General features: G+C 40.7%; 1 protein-coding gene and 1 long non-coding RNA gene across 5 annotated transcripts in view; one reads left to right on the top strand and one right to left on the bottom strand.

Annotated features, from left to right (window-relative positions):
- The window catches only part of LOC144598907 (actin remodeling regulator NHS-like), a 351,767-nt gene that overhangs the window by 284,188 nt on the left and 53,087 nt on the right, over nt 1-14,492 (top strand). For all 4 annotated transcript variants that reach the window (XM_078409482.1, XM_078409481.1, XM_078409480.1 and 1 more), the window contains exon 2: nt 460-612. In XM_078409482.1, the coding sequence (XP_078265608.1) occupies nt 460-612 (153 nt within the window). The remainder of the gene's footprint in view (nt 1-459; nt 613-14,492) is intronic.
- The window catches only part of LOC144598908 (uncharacterized), a 71,505-nt gene continuing 61,561 nt past the window's right edge, over nt 4,549-14,492 (bottom strand). Inside the window, exons 2-3 of the long non-coding RNA XR_013547930.1 lie at nt 5,525-5,700; nt 4,549-4,777 (exon numbers count right to left, since the gene is read on the bottom strand). This is a non-coding gene — a long non-coding RNA (uncharacterized LOC144598908). The remainder of the gene's footprint in view (nt 4,778-5,524; nt 5,701-14,492) is intronic.

Here is a 14,492-nt window from a genome sequence, read left to right as displayed (position 1 = left end):
CCCACTGTTAATAGTGGGCAGTTCAGCTGATTCTTTGCTGAGATGCTAGCGCATGGGGTAGTTATGGAATATGTGTAAATTGTTTTGAATTATTTTGGGAAAGGTATTGTAAGCTAGTGGTTGAACATTTAACGGTCTGTAAATTTACAATTGCTCCCTTGATGCTAATAGTTGTTTAAGTTACGTTTCTCTACTTTCCATGAAAGCACATGATAAAGACATTATTATTGGTTTATGGCAAAATCTTACTTTGATGGAAGATTACATACATTGTTCTATTGCACAGTAATCTGTAATTAAAGAAACATTGTAATTAATGCACTTTTGCGTGTTTCTTTGGGTAAACCAGCATTTGAAGTTCCTCGTGTCTCCAGTTGTTTTAAGTTATTTTTTGATGTTGGTTATGTTATTATAATGGCGATGCAGCAGGAATGCTTACTTTGTGTTTCTGTGTTACAGCGGTGTCGGACCTGGACAGGGAGAGTAAACTAACAGTCCATTTCCAAATTCCATGGCATCAGCAGAAAGATCTACTTCACCCATCGACCAGGCCACCATGTATAGAGGAACTTCATCAATTTGCCATCCAGAAACTACAATCCCTGCATAAAGGTAAGCGCGAAAATGTACAAGTACTTATGGAAATTAAAGAAAGTATAGTTAATTCGGTGTTAATTCATGTTATGCTCAGGATCTCTATTTTAAGGTTAGATTATCCTGTTTAAAAATGAAATGCTTAAGAAAGGGTCAGGTGGTGTATCTCATGCTGAGAAAATTACCTCCGCATACCCGAGAAGTCAAATAAACATTTTCTATGAGGTAACAGTCTATGGTTTTACATTATAGTGGCAATTTAGAATTTCTAACTACAGGGAAATAAGAACTGATGTGAAATGTTCCATTTAGTATTTATCATATCTCTGTATACATTTTAGGCTTTGTACTAATTGTCTGTTGCATTTCAAAATTGAAGTGTCCCCGGATGTGATGATCACAGCATCAATCTGGACCTTAAAAAGTATCTGGTCAGAGTGTAATAAAGTCATACAGCATGGAAACAGGCTCTTCGGCCTAACTTACCCATGCCGACCATGATGCCCCATCTACTCTTGACTCATCTGCCTGAGTTTGGCCCAAATCCCTCTAAACCTTTCCTATCCACGTACCTGTCCTGGAATCTGTGTAGCTGAGACTGAACCTCCATTATCTGGGGGATGATTCACACCTCCCGAGGTCAATCCTGACCTTTGGTGCTGCCTGTGTGGAGCTTGCATGTTCTCCCTGTGACTGTATGAGCTACGGTTTCCTCCTATGTCCAAATGACCTGCGTGTTGGTAGGTTAATTGGCCACAGTAAATTGCCACTACTTTGCAGGTGAGTGGTAGAATCTAGGGGTATCGATATAAGAATATCGATAAGAGTTTGCAGGGAATACTACACCTCACCCCACTAGCCCAAATCTCTAAACTATTTTAGCATAATACATACATGTACAGGAGTGTATGGGCCCTGGTGATCTAGTTGCCTGCTGAAGCTCTGCTCAGGCTGTATTTGTGCAGTGAATGGCTACATGGGTTCAGTAGTTGTAGTATCATGATCTGGCATAGAGTTAACAACCACAAGAGAGAAAATTGGCATTTGGTCTCTAGAACTGGAACCCAGCATAAGTTGGCACCCTCAGGAAGAGAAAACGTTATTTGTGTTTTTTCTGACACGGAGAATGTCACTCTCTTTTCTGGGCACTTTTTTGTAGCATTGAAGCCACTGGATATTGTGGTTGTGCCAAAAATAGATTTGTCTGGCCATGTGGAGAAAATTAGAGGTGACATCAATAGAAACTACTGCATTCATCATCAGTTTTTTTTGTCAATAAACCATTCACTAAGTAGAGACAGAGAAATGCAGAAAGATAGATAGTTACTTTAAATGTGGTAGGTTAAAACTGAAATTCCTGCAGTTAAATTACTGCATCCTGCATAGTCAAGGATCAGATATGCATTCTGCATAGAGATCACCTCACACCAACAAATCAAGGTATGATATGCAAATTGTCTGCTTCAAGCCTAGTTACTGTAGCATTCTGTGTCTATCTTTGGTTTAAACCAGTATCTGCAGTTCCTTCCTACTCATAATTGCTGCAGTTGTGCTAATGTGTAATGCAAATTATTTTGTTTTCAATTCCTTCCTGTTTTCGTCCATGAACTCTCAAATGCAATGGCCATTGCTGATTGTATATAGATCTCGTCTAAAGACAGGACTTGATCATTTCCATGACAGCAGCTCTGAAGCATTGAATTAGTGATCGTACCTTCACCAGGGATTATTCTCTACAAGAAGGTTATGGGTTCAAGTCTCGCCCCAGAGATTTGAGTCCAAAATTTGGACAGTGGTTCCAATACAATAATGAGTGATTTCTCCCTGTGATTGTGTGGATTTCCACGGGTGATCCATTTTTCTTCCCACGTCCTACAGATGTGCTGGTAGGTTAATTGCTTGTTGTAAATTCCTCTTACTGAAGCTGGTGGCATGAAAGTCGGGTTGAGGGCTGATAGGTATGTGAGTGAAAATAGGTTGCAGGGAGGTAAGTGGGGTATTGGGTCTGATGGGTATGCTCTGAGACCCAGCATAGACTTCATCGGCTGAATGATCTTCTGAGGAAAAGATAAGAAGATGAGATCTGCATTGTTGAACAAGTCATCCTTTGAATAAGGTTTGGAAACTAAGGCCACATCTGCCCTTGTAGCTGTAAAAATAAGATCCTTTGACATTGTTTAAAGAACAGGATCAGATTTCTCTCTGTTGCCTTACTGAGTATTCACTTCATCCAATCATCAAAACATGACTATCTGGACATCACATTGACAATTATGTGAGCTTGAAGGATCATATTTGGAAAGATAATGAATTAATTGTTTTTTGGGGACAGTTTAATTTTATATAGTTATGGTTTGACATGCACAGTAGCCCTTTTTGTGTTTTAACGTCTCCACATCAGACACCTGGGGAATTAACATTAGAACTACTATTGACAGGTTCCAGATGTTGCAGGATTAAAGAAAAAGTAAGAGAAATTTGAGAGACGGAGTCTAGTAGCTTTGGTGACATCTATAAATTTATAGCCAGTTCCAGGGCTTATTCTATTGGTTTGCTCTGACACCAGTGCCCAATATTTTTGGGCAGCTTGTCTTGACATTTCTTTTGCTTCCTCAATGAAAGAACAGTCCTCGCCTCTTTTACCAGCACCTTCAAGGCTTCAGCAGAGAAACAGAGGCTTTACTTACAACACAAGTGCCTTCTATTTTGCCTGCTCAATCTTTACAATATTCACAATCACTTAGACGTAATGCAAGCCTCCATTCCTAGCCTTTAAGAGACTTTGGCTGCATTTAATAGTGTTACTAATGCTTGCTCTGCTGTGATGACCTCAATGGAATACATCTGGTATATAAGAGAAGTAAATGTGTAAAGCAACGGTGTTCAGATATTGAGGAGGATTTTATAAGTGACTTTTATTGGCATGAGATCATGATAGAAAATGTATGTTTGTATTTGCCCATATGTGAACAGCAATTTAATGTTTAAGTAGTGTAAATCAATTTTAGTCTGTAAACCAATTTTAGGACTGATTTCCTGCCATCAGATTACCTTCCAATGCTCAGTATTTAAGAGATATAAGACAATTCATCAATGCCTGGGTCTATATAAATAATGCTTAGTTCAATATAAACAGAATTTTATGTGGCAGTTTTCATCATTAATGCACTGCTGTAGGCAACCCATGAACCAAATACAGGAACAACTCCAAACTTAGTTAATACCAGTAGAGTTTCTTGGCATGAGCTATGAATTTGGAACATGACTTAATATGAATTTGCCGTTCTATGTTCTTGTCAAGTTCTTGGCAATATTAAGTGTTTCCCTTTTTAAGAACATTTTGTGGTGTATTGTTTTTACACATTAAGTCATGAAATAGTTTTACCTCGCTTGTACAGCAAGCGATAGTCCCAAGAGAAGCATTCCTAATGTGTGTTCTGACCTTCAGTGAAGCTGCTTTCTCTCCCAATAAAATGGTTTTGCTCCAACTGTATAGAGGGTCATTTTTACTTCTAATACCCACTGCCCCATGACTTCATGAGGTCAGATTCCTAATTTGTTCCAACTAATATTAAACTAAGTTGCAGTGTTTATGGCTGTGAATATTAAAGCTTTTCATCCCACGGGGATATGTTGATTGCATTTACTGACCCATTTTGCTTCTCTCCTGACTTTTATTTATTTAGAAGAAAATTGGAGATATATAAACTAGACCACCAACTCAGTGCATGAATTTTACATCTTCAAACAAAATCAAAGGTCCTTCCCATCAGTCCGAATTGGATTTGTAACTAGCTTTTTTCACTGAAGCTATTGAATCTACCCAGTCACCATTACTCTTAGCTGTACGGTGTGTTCTGACAGAAAGGAATCTTGCATAGACAGCAGTTGGTTGTTATAAATCAAGTTGTAATGTCGGTAAACTTCACAGCTCTCACTGATATACATTTCGCATCATGCAGATTAACAAGTGCAAGGTCAAATAAAACAGAAGCCCATCCCTAGCTCCAGTTGACATTTTATCTGTTTCTCGGCCCTTTGATTTGGGCAAAAGCACTTTATCATCGCAGGTAAATCTGGTCGTGGTGGGATTTCCTTTGGTTCAGCAAAGTCTGGACATATCTGGAAACAAATACAACCAAAAACTAAATGTGCTTCATGTTCCATTACAGTGGGGTTGATTCTGTAAAGTAGAAATGTTCTGTAATTCTTTTGGAAATCTGAACATTTTCCTTAATACAGCATTACAGGCAAATGAGGTAATTTTTTACAGAGGGACAACATCACTTGACAGATAAACAACTGAAAGGGGAGAACAAAGGCGGCAGATAGCTTGACACCAATGATAATGTGTATCACTATCAACCATTTCTTTCATATTTCTAAAAATGTATTTATGTGAATATTTGAATTGTTGTATCCACTCATGCAAAATTGCAGCAGAGTAAAGATAGTTTTCAAAATATGTGCGTGGATTACATGGCAGATGCAGTGTACAATATCTTCTTTACATCTGTTGTAAAGTCCAACTTCCAGGATCTCTTTGAAATATGTGCGCCATTGGATTCAGGGGTAGACCATGGTTGTATTCAGCCGAGTTTGAAAATAATCTAAAAAGAGCAGGTCATTGAAAATTGCAAAATTTGTGATGAAGTAACTGATGATAATTTCAGTTAAAAGATGTCTTTTGAGATCTTTGTTCACCAGCTGCATTTTCTACATTAACAACAATATATAGCCAACATTCACACAAATTGAAAAATATTCAAACCATTTCAAATTAACCAGACCATGTTTTAAAATTTATTAGACATTTAAAAAAAGGCTGTAACAAAGTAATAATACTCAGAAACAAAAAATTAAACACCTTTAAATCAACAACTAAAATACAGCAAAGTCAACTTAATTAGTTAAAATATATGTAAATTACCTTCCATCACTCCATGGGTGGCATGGTGGCACAGCGGTAGAGTCACTGCCTTATAACATTTGCAGCGCCGGAGACCCGGGTTGGATCCTGACTGCAGGTGCTGTCTGTACGGAGTCTGCACATTCTCCCCATGAACGCGCGGGTTTTCTCGGAGATCTTTGGTTTCCTCCCACACTCTAAAAGACGTACAGGGTTGTAGATAAATTGGTTTGGTAAAATTGTAAATTGTCCCTGGTGTGTGTAGGATAATGTAAGTGCAGGGATTGCTAGTTGGTGTGGACTGAAGGGCCTGTTTCTGTGCTGTATCTCTATAAAAAAGATGTTGCCTGAGCCACTCTCCATTGTATGAATAGAATTACTGAACATGCTCTAATCTTGTGTAGGTTTATTGCACAAATTCCCAATCTAACTGTTGATAAAGCACAGGAAAATAGCACTTCACAACTGGACAGAATGCAATGGACTGCATAGGTAATTTAACATCAGAGTACAATTGGAATGATACTGAGGAAGACCTCTTAGGAGATTTGGAACTTCTACATTGATGTAAAGGGGCTTCTGGTTATCAGTCTGAAAACTGATTGCTGCGCTGCTCGAATCTTACATTATTGGTGTTTACATCTTATTCCTTGGATCTTTCCTGGACATACTTATGGGATGTGAAACGCAGTACACCACTTTTTGCTGATGAATTGCTGTTTGTAATGCAGCGCTATGGTTGCAAAGTAAAGTTATTTCAAGGTCAACTGAGGCTGGTTGCTTTGGACAGACCACTATCTCGCACAGAGAATTAAATGGAATTTTTGTCCCTTTTTAAACTGTGACCATCTCGCTGAATCCGGGTGGAAACTGTTGGACAGCATGATGGGAAGGTGGGGAAAAGCACTTGTGAAATAATGGGGACACGCTGGGAGTGGCTGACAGAACGCAATGGGCAACAGTGACTGACAAAAGCAGCAGAACTGACCCAGAAATTATGAATGGCCACATGCAGGCCCATAACTAACTGGAAGCCTATGAGGGAGGGAGGGGTAAGATGGTATGGGAGGAGGGGATGTAGTCATTCAACCAAATACTGCAGAGAAGTCAATGGAAATAGCAATCAGAAGAGATGAGCAGCAGTACATTGCTGTTTGTTTTACAACACCTATTATAATTCCATTAAACTTAGAATTCAATTATCCCTTTCTCCCCCAATGCTCGGCTTTCAACCAAGGTGTAGATTAATATACTATCTAAAGAATACCCTGTCTGAAGAAGAGTCTCGACCCGAAACATTACCCATTCCTTCTCTCCAGAGATGGTGCCTGTCATGCTGAGTTACTCCAGTTTTTAGTGTCTATCTTCGGTTTAAACCAACATCTGCAGTTCCTTTCTACACATAATATATGATCAGCTCTTTATTATTTTGTTTGTGCTATTGCACAATTTGGCTGTTGCATTTCAAGATTCGAGATTTCAAGATCAAGATTAATTTATTGTCACATGTACCAATTAAGGTACAGTGAAATTTGAGTTACCATACAGCCATACTAAGTGAAAAGCAACAAGACACACATAAAGTAAAATTTAACATAAAGTTCCACCACAGCGGATTCCACATTCCTCACTGTGATGGAAGGTAATACAGTTGAATCATCTTCCTCTTTGTCACCCGCGGTCAGGGCTGTTGAACCATCCACTGTCGCCGATGTCTGAAGCCCTCGTGTCGGGATGATCAAAACTCCCTGCTTCGGGACGTTTGAAACACTCTCCGCAGCATGGAGCTCCCGAGTCGGCCTCTTCTTACCAGAAACCATGGGCTTCACAATGTTAAAGTCCACAGGCCCCGTGGTTGGAGCTCTCCACAGTCGATCCTCGGCAAAGGATCGCAGCTCCGCGATGTTAAAGTCCGTGCCACACCCGCGGCTTGAAGCGTCGGGCCGGTCTCTAGGAAAGGCCACCAATTCCTCGATGTTAGGCCGCAGAGGGGACGGAGATACAATATGGAGAAAAATCGCATCTCCGTCAAGGTAAGAGATTGAAAAAAAAGTTTCTCCTAATTACCCCACCCCCCACATAAAACAAACCAAGAAACACTAAAACATACTTTTAACACAAACTTAAAATAATAAAAACAGTAGAAAGGACAGACACATTGTTGGCGAGGCAGCCACTGTGGTTTCTAACATTACAGCAGACTACATTTCCAAAGCACCCTCCCCCCCCCCCCCCCCTCCCCCGCCCATCCATACACTCCCCTATCCAGTAAACAGTAAAACACAGAAGCTATAAAGAATATTGGGTCTTCAAGTACCTGAATGTCCAATCTCTATCAGAAAGGTGGGCTAAGAGGCCAACTGGTGCCAAACTGTGAAATCACTCAATTGTGCAGTGATGCCAGCAGGGCCAATGTAGAAGCTTGCAGTGGGGAAAAAAGCTAGCATTAGGAAAAAAAATGGAAGCGTGAAATGAAAAGAGGAGATGCGAAATATATTTATTGATCCATTTTATGCTGTTTCTGTGAAAAGAGAGAAAAAAACTTTTCATCAGATCAAACATTTCTATGCATGTTTGGTAACTTGTTATTTTTTAACAAAAATATTCTGCTATGGATTTGTGGATTGGTACCTATGTATTTAATTGTCATGGAGGAGTCGGAAAATAGCCGCAGATGCTGGTACAAATCGAAGGTATCACAAAATACTGGGGTAACACAGCAGGTCAGGCAGTATCTAGGAGAGAATGAATGGGGGATGTTTCGGGTTGAGACCCTTCTTCAGACTGAAGTCTGAAGAAGGGTCTCGACCTGAAATGTCACCCATTCCTTCTCTCCTAGATGCTGCCTGACCTGCTGAGTTACCCCAGTATTTTGTGATACCTTCTATTTAATTGTCATGATACGTGAAGTCTCACTACGCAAAAAATTGAACATTCCCCTTGTTATGATTCACTGTTGGAGGTTTGGGCATGTCTTCCCTTACTTCCATCCCCAGATCTAGCTGAAGATGCTCACTGTTTTAAGGTAAAGTGGCTTTCCCCTCTTTCCCAAATTCAGATTTACAATGCCAGATACAACGGCAAATCCAAAACAGCAGAATGCTGTGAAAATTGAAGTGGTGCAAAACCCCCGAAAATGCACAATAATGGAATAACCAAATGAGGTAGAGTTAAGAGTGTCTGAACAAGGGTCTCAGCCCGAAACGTCACCCATTCTTTCTCTCCAGATATGCTGCCTGTCCCGCTGAGTTACTCCAGCATTTTGCGTCTATCTTAAGTATCCTATCATGTCCATGTACCTGTCCAAATTTATTTTAAACTAGACCAAGTGGACCCGTTGGGCCCAAGCCTCCTGCATTGGTGCAGCACCCTCTCCTCCCCCTCCCCTTCCCCCCTCCCCATTCCCCTCCCCCCTACTCCTCCCCCCATTCCATCCCCCTCAACCCCCCTTATCCTCCCTCCTCCCCCTGTCCCTCCCTCCCCACCCCCCCTTCCTCCCACCTCCCTCCCTAGGAGATAGATTTAAACTTTAAAATGTGAATAACTTTAAAAATATAACCGATTTCATTGAAACTTCTTCCATTAGCACCAAAGGAACAGTAAGTAAGGTGGGCCTAAAATTGTTGCGCTATCATGTACCATTTTGGCTGTAGTTCTGGAACAAACAAACGAACAAACAAGAGTTTTAGTATATTGATTTTGTCATAGTACCTGCTACAAATATCTCCTTGGGTTCCTATTAAATCTTTCCCCCCCTCACCTTAAACCTTTGCCCTTTGGTTCTTGATTTCTCCTACTCTGGATAAAATACTCTGTGCATTTGACCTTATCTAATCTCCTCATGATCTTATACAATTCTATAAGATTATCCCTCATCCTCCTGCATTCCAAGGAATAAAGTCCTAACGTGCTCAACCTCTCCCCATAGCTTGGGCCCTCGAGTCCTGGCAGCATCCTCGTAAATCTTCTCTGTAATCTTTCCAGCTTAACAACTTCTTTCCTATAACAGGGTGACCAAAAGTGAACACCATACTCCAAATGTGGCCTCATCAATGTCCTGTACAACTGCAGCATAACGTCCCAACTTCTACACTCAATACTTTAACTGATGAAGACCAATGTGCCGCAAGCCTTTTTGACCACTCCATCTACCCGTGATGCCATTTTCAAGGAACTATTTTCCTGTACACCTAGATCCCTCTGCTCCACAACATTCACTGGAGCCCTGCAATCACTGTGAAGGTCCTGCCTTGGTTTGACTTCCCAAAATGCAACACCTCGCACTTATCTGTATTAAAATCATTAACCATTCCTCAGCCCAGTTGCCCAACTCCTGCAATTTTGGATAACCTTGTTCACTTCACTGTCTATGCTGCCACCCACTTCCAAGTCATCTGTTTATCCTTCCTTGTACAATAGATCAACAGCTGACAAGGGCTTCACTGTCTTAGAGATATGCTGAGGAACTTTTCTGTCAATATCATTGAATTCTGCTCACCATCCTGTCAGCTGAAGTGCATTGTTACCTCATCCTAGCTATTGCTGAATTATAATCATCAGCACAAGTGAGTTTCCTGCTGGTCCCTTGAGTACCTTTGGATTAAATCATTTCAGATAACCGTCCAAGTAATGGACATAGTTGTAAATCTATTTGTCAGAGTGCTTGGTTAAGTTATGAAGCTTCTCTACACTCTTTTCATGTTTTCTGATTTACAGCAAACACATGAAACATGCCCCGACGATGAAAATTCACACTTTCATTCTTAATGTGTGCTGGTGTGTTCGTATGACTGCAGAGTACTCACAGCCCTCATATTTCAGTCTTCTTTCTGCCCGAAGTACAATATCTACTTTCCTGCATGGGCAGTGATCTCGAGAAGGAATCCTGTCTATTTTTTTGCCCTGGCTCAGCTCAGGGTGCTCACTGTTGAAGACAGACCTTGAGCCAATATTAACCTGACTGAAGTCAACCAAATGACTGTGTTTACGTTGAAAGATATTATCCCTTGTCCCACTGGCAAAATCACAGATGCGTAAAATTAAGGACCTGTACTGTTGATCTTGACTTTGTGTGGTAATGTAAAATAGAATCTACCAAGTTGCCAGTCTATATCTTCTTTGATGTATACAGTGTAAAAATGAAACAGCCAAGTTGCACACAAGCTGATAAAGAAATTGCTTTTCCCTTAAATTTTGTTGTTTGATTTGTTAACCAGTGAACTGCAACTTGCCTTCACAGAATACAACCATGGATCCTTTACCTCCACCTAACAGGACAGACAGAACTTCAGTCGCACTCTCTTTGCTCAGTCAACCTTGATTCGGCTCTCCAGCCTGCAGACTAGATCTTTAATCTGTAGCCTCTGAACTGGGGCAAGAGTGCAGCCAACTGAGCAGAAACTGTCAGCACTCAAGGTTCACCTGGATCTGGGATGTGGAACAGGATGGCTAAATGTTAGATCAATGTGATCATGTGGAAAATTAACAATGACCTGGACTGGTCAGCCAAGTGGTCTTCTCCCTGTTGTTACATTGGTGCATTTACAGTTCTGCCTCATATATTTGTTAATGTTTGAAAACAACAGTGTTCCAGAATGTAATTATACCTGGTTTTCTTTCCCAAATAAACTCTGATTGAACCCAATTTCCAAAGGTACACCAAATGATAACTTAATTTAATTTAAATGTACTTTGATTTTGTTAGTCAATTTGTACTCAAAAAATAAAACTGATAATACTGGAAACGCCATCAGGTTAGGGAATGACAGACGATGGAAATGAAGTTAACATTTCAGTTAATGAACATTGGTCAGAGATATTTTATACAGTGTTATTCAGCTTGATTTTTTAAGGTTGATGGGAGGCTTCTGAGCTTGGGATAGATTTACACACAGGAGGGATCTTCTGCCACCTAGTGGGCATAATGTTTCACTCCATCCTGGGAAGGGTGGATTTCTTGTCCCTTGCAGCTTGTTTCCAATCTCAAAGAAACACATAGCAACAAAAAAGAAACATCTGCCCTTAATCAAAAAGGCATGATAATGTATTGAATTCTATGAGCCCACCCTTATGCTCAAAATAACGGGTAGACCCTTTGCCTGAGGAATACATGAGTTTGTGTGATGATAGATGCGGTTGTATGTGAACATATCAGAGAGCTGTTGCCTTCTGTAATTAATTCAAGCACAAAAGACTACATGCAGCCCTCTCAATAGCGGAGAGCTGCCTTTTCACATGCTATTTGCTCAGTGGGTGTGATGCAACATATTTTTTAAATTAATATCACATCCATGAATTCCTGCACTTCTTGAAACTTGCCAAGCAGTTCAAGGTGGGAACATGACAATATTTGAGCAGGCTTATTAAATGTGGCAATATTGCAGAGGTCCTCACAGCTGCTGGTGGGAAATGATTTATTCATGGTATTTTGATGAGACCTACTTTTTAGACTGATGTTTTCTATGAATCTTGTCAGTTTGGGTAAACAGGACAGGATCTATGGCCAGCAACCACACTGTCAACTGGGCAACACCTGGCTATTCAGGGCCATTGGTGGAATCTACCCAGGAGATATCAGCAATCACTGGAAGCAGGGTAAGACAGGATGGGAATGGCAGCAGCGTTTTGTATGAGCTGACATATGGAAAGTTGATATTAAAACACCGGCTAGGGCAGTATAAGGCAATTGAAGATTGAAGGTACCAAGGCGTAGTTCACCAAGTCTGCACGTGGAGATTGATGACATTGAGGAAGTAAAAAGGATATAGGTCAAGAAATGTAGTTCAGAGTCACTAGGACCAATCTGAAAGAATAACTAATGGGGTAAGAATTCGCAAGAGACCACAGATACCAAATTCTGAAGCAAAAATTGAGCTTCTGCAGGAACACAGCGGGTCAGGCAGCACCTCTGGAGGCAAAGAGATGGTTGACATTTCATGATGAGAATCTGCATCAGGACCAAGATTGTGGAGGGAAGCGAACCAGTATAAAAAAAAGTGAGAGGAAGGGATGAGAGTGGGATGGTAGTGAAACCAAATGAAGAGGGGGGTGTTGGGCAGATGGGACCAGTTGGGGGAGGAGGGAGGGAGGAGGTTTTAAGCTAATTTTTTCCCCCCTTATGTTTCCACCTATCCCTCACCAGCCTGTGTCTTAAAACTCCCCTTTAAATCTGTTTTTTTCTTTATTCACATTCCCTTTTCTGCAACTTAAAACATGCCTGTTTTTTTTAACTTTATCTCATTAATATGAAAGGTCATTGACCTGAAACATTAACTTTGTTCATCCTCTCTGAATATTTCCAGCGTTTTTGTGATTTAATTTCCAGCGTTTTTGTGATTGAATTTCCAGCATTTGCAATGAATTGCTTCTTTTGCTTAGTGAAATAGTAGATTGAAATCCTGATGCCAACAAGAAGTCTAGTGTCGAGTGGAAAGAAAAAGGGGCATATGATTCTATTTGTAGGTCTCCAGGGTGGTCAACAGTACAGTACGAGAAGAAAATCCTTGATTATGAGACACATGTGTAGAACTTTGAAAGGGTATGTGCAGAATATGTGGCGAAGTAATCCATGTGAGAATTCGGGGCTAATTTTAATACCAAGAGGGTGGTGACAACATGGAACTTGCTACGGCAGCAGCTGAATGAAGCAAATGTAGACACAATGAGCTGCAGGTGCTGGAATCGTGAGTAACTCAAAGTGCTGGAGTAATTCAGCAGTTCAGGCAGCATCTTTAGAGTAACTCTGGTGCATTTAAGTCAACTGGGTGAAGGGCATGTGGGAAAGGAAATAAAGAGTAATGCTAATAAGTATTAAGGAAGGATGGCAATGGGCTTGTGTAGAGCATAAACACAGGGTCTGGTTAGAGAAGAGTTTAGAGATGAGACTGATGGAAAGAATAGTGGAGCTAGTGAGATGTGCAGTTATAGTATTTGAAGAAGTCTGGAAGAAGGTAGATGTAATGCAAAAAGAGGGTGCTATGAATATCAGCTAGAATAGGGGCAAGGAAAGAGAGTCAGGGGAACAGGCATGTTTGACAGAGAGAGGAGCAGGGAGGCCATGATGGCAATGTGATGACAGTGGAGTGAAATTCAGTCAAGCTAGGAATAATCAGAAGGGCATTAAACTTGATAGTGAAGAAAGGTTAAGAGGAGGGTCTTAGGACAAAGCATAAGGGCCAGTGATGCAGAAGAAAGTTCCAAGAAAAACAGGTTTATGATTTGTAGAATGGTACACGGTCAGTTAGATCTAACTATTCCAGGGAAACCAGCGATGCATTATGTATGCAAAGCATGCACCCCTTGGACTTGAGGAGGCAAATAATCAAAGGCAACAACCAAATAAGAGTTATGATTGTTCAGGGGCAAAGTCATCAGGAATAGAGATGAAAGTGATTAAAAAATGAGGCTAGAGTCATAGAGTGATACAGCGTGGAAACAGGCAATCCGGCCCAACTTGCCCACACTAGCCAACATATCCCAGCTACACTAGTCCCACCTGCCCATGTTTGGCCCATATCCCTCCAAACATGTCCTATCCATGCACTTATCTAACTGTTTCTTAAACTTTGGGATAGTCCCTGCCTCAACTACCTCCTCTAGCAGCTTGTTCCATATCCCCACCATCCTTTGTGTGAAAAAGTTACCCCTCATATTCCTATTAAATCTTTTCCCTTTCACTTAAAACCTATGTCCTCGATTCACCTAGGGGTGTAAGACCAAAGATTGGGCCCTTTACAATCTCACCCACAGCCTGCAGAACAGCTGAACACTGTAGGTCAGAGGCCTATCATTCAATTCATCACTTTACACTGGAAGAGTGGTTATCACAGAATATATTGCATGGAGCAACAGATTACAACTTCCTCTTATAAATATTTTAGAAGTCATAGGTACTTTTTACTGGGAGCACTCTAAGTCTCGTTGCAATCTAAGGGTAAAATATAAATTTAGTCCTGATGAAGGACTTGGTATAAATAATCAAAGCGATGCC

Source organism: Rhinoraja longicauda, chromosome 12, assembly GCF_053455715.1.
Source record: "Rhinoraja longicauda isolate Sanriku21f chromosome 12, sRhiLon1.1, whole genome shotgun sequence".
Lineage (NCBI taxonomy): Eukaryota > Metazoa > Chordata > Chondrichthyes > Rajiformes > Arhynchobatidae > Rhinoraja > Rhinoraja longicauda.
Note: the sequence above shows the minus strand (reverse complement) of the source record. Positions and strands in the feature narration are given on the sequence as shown.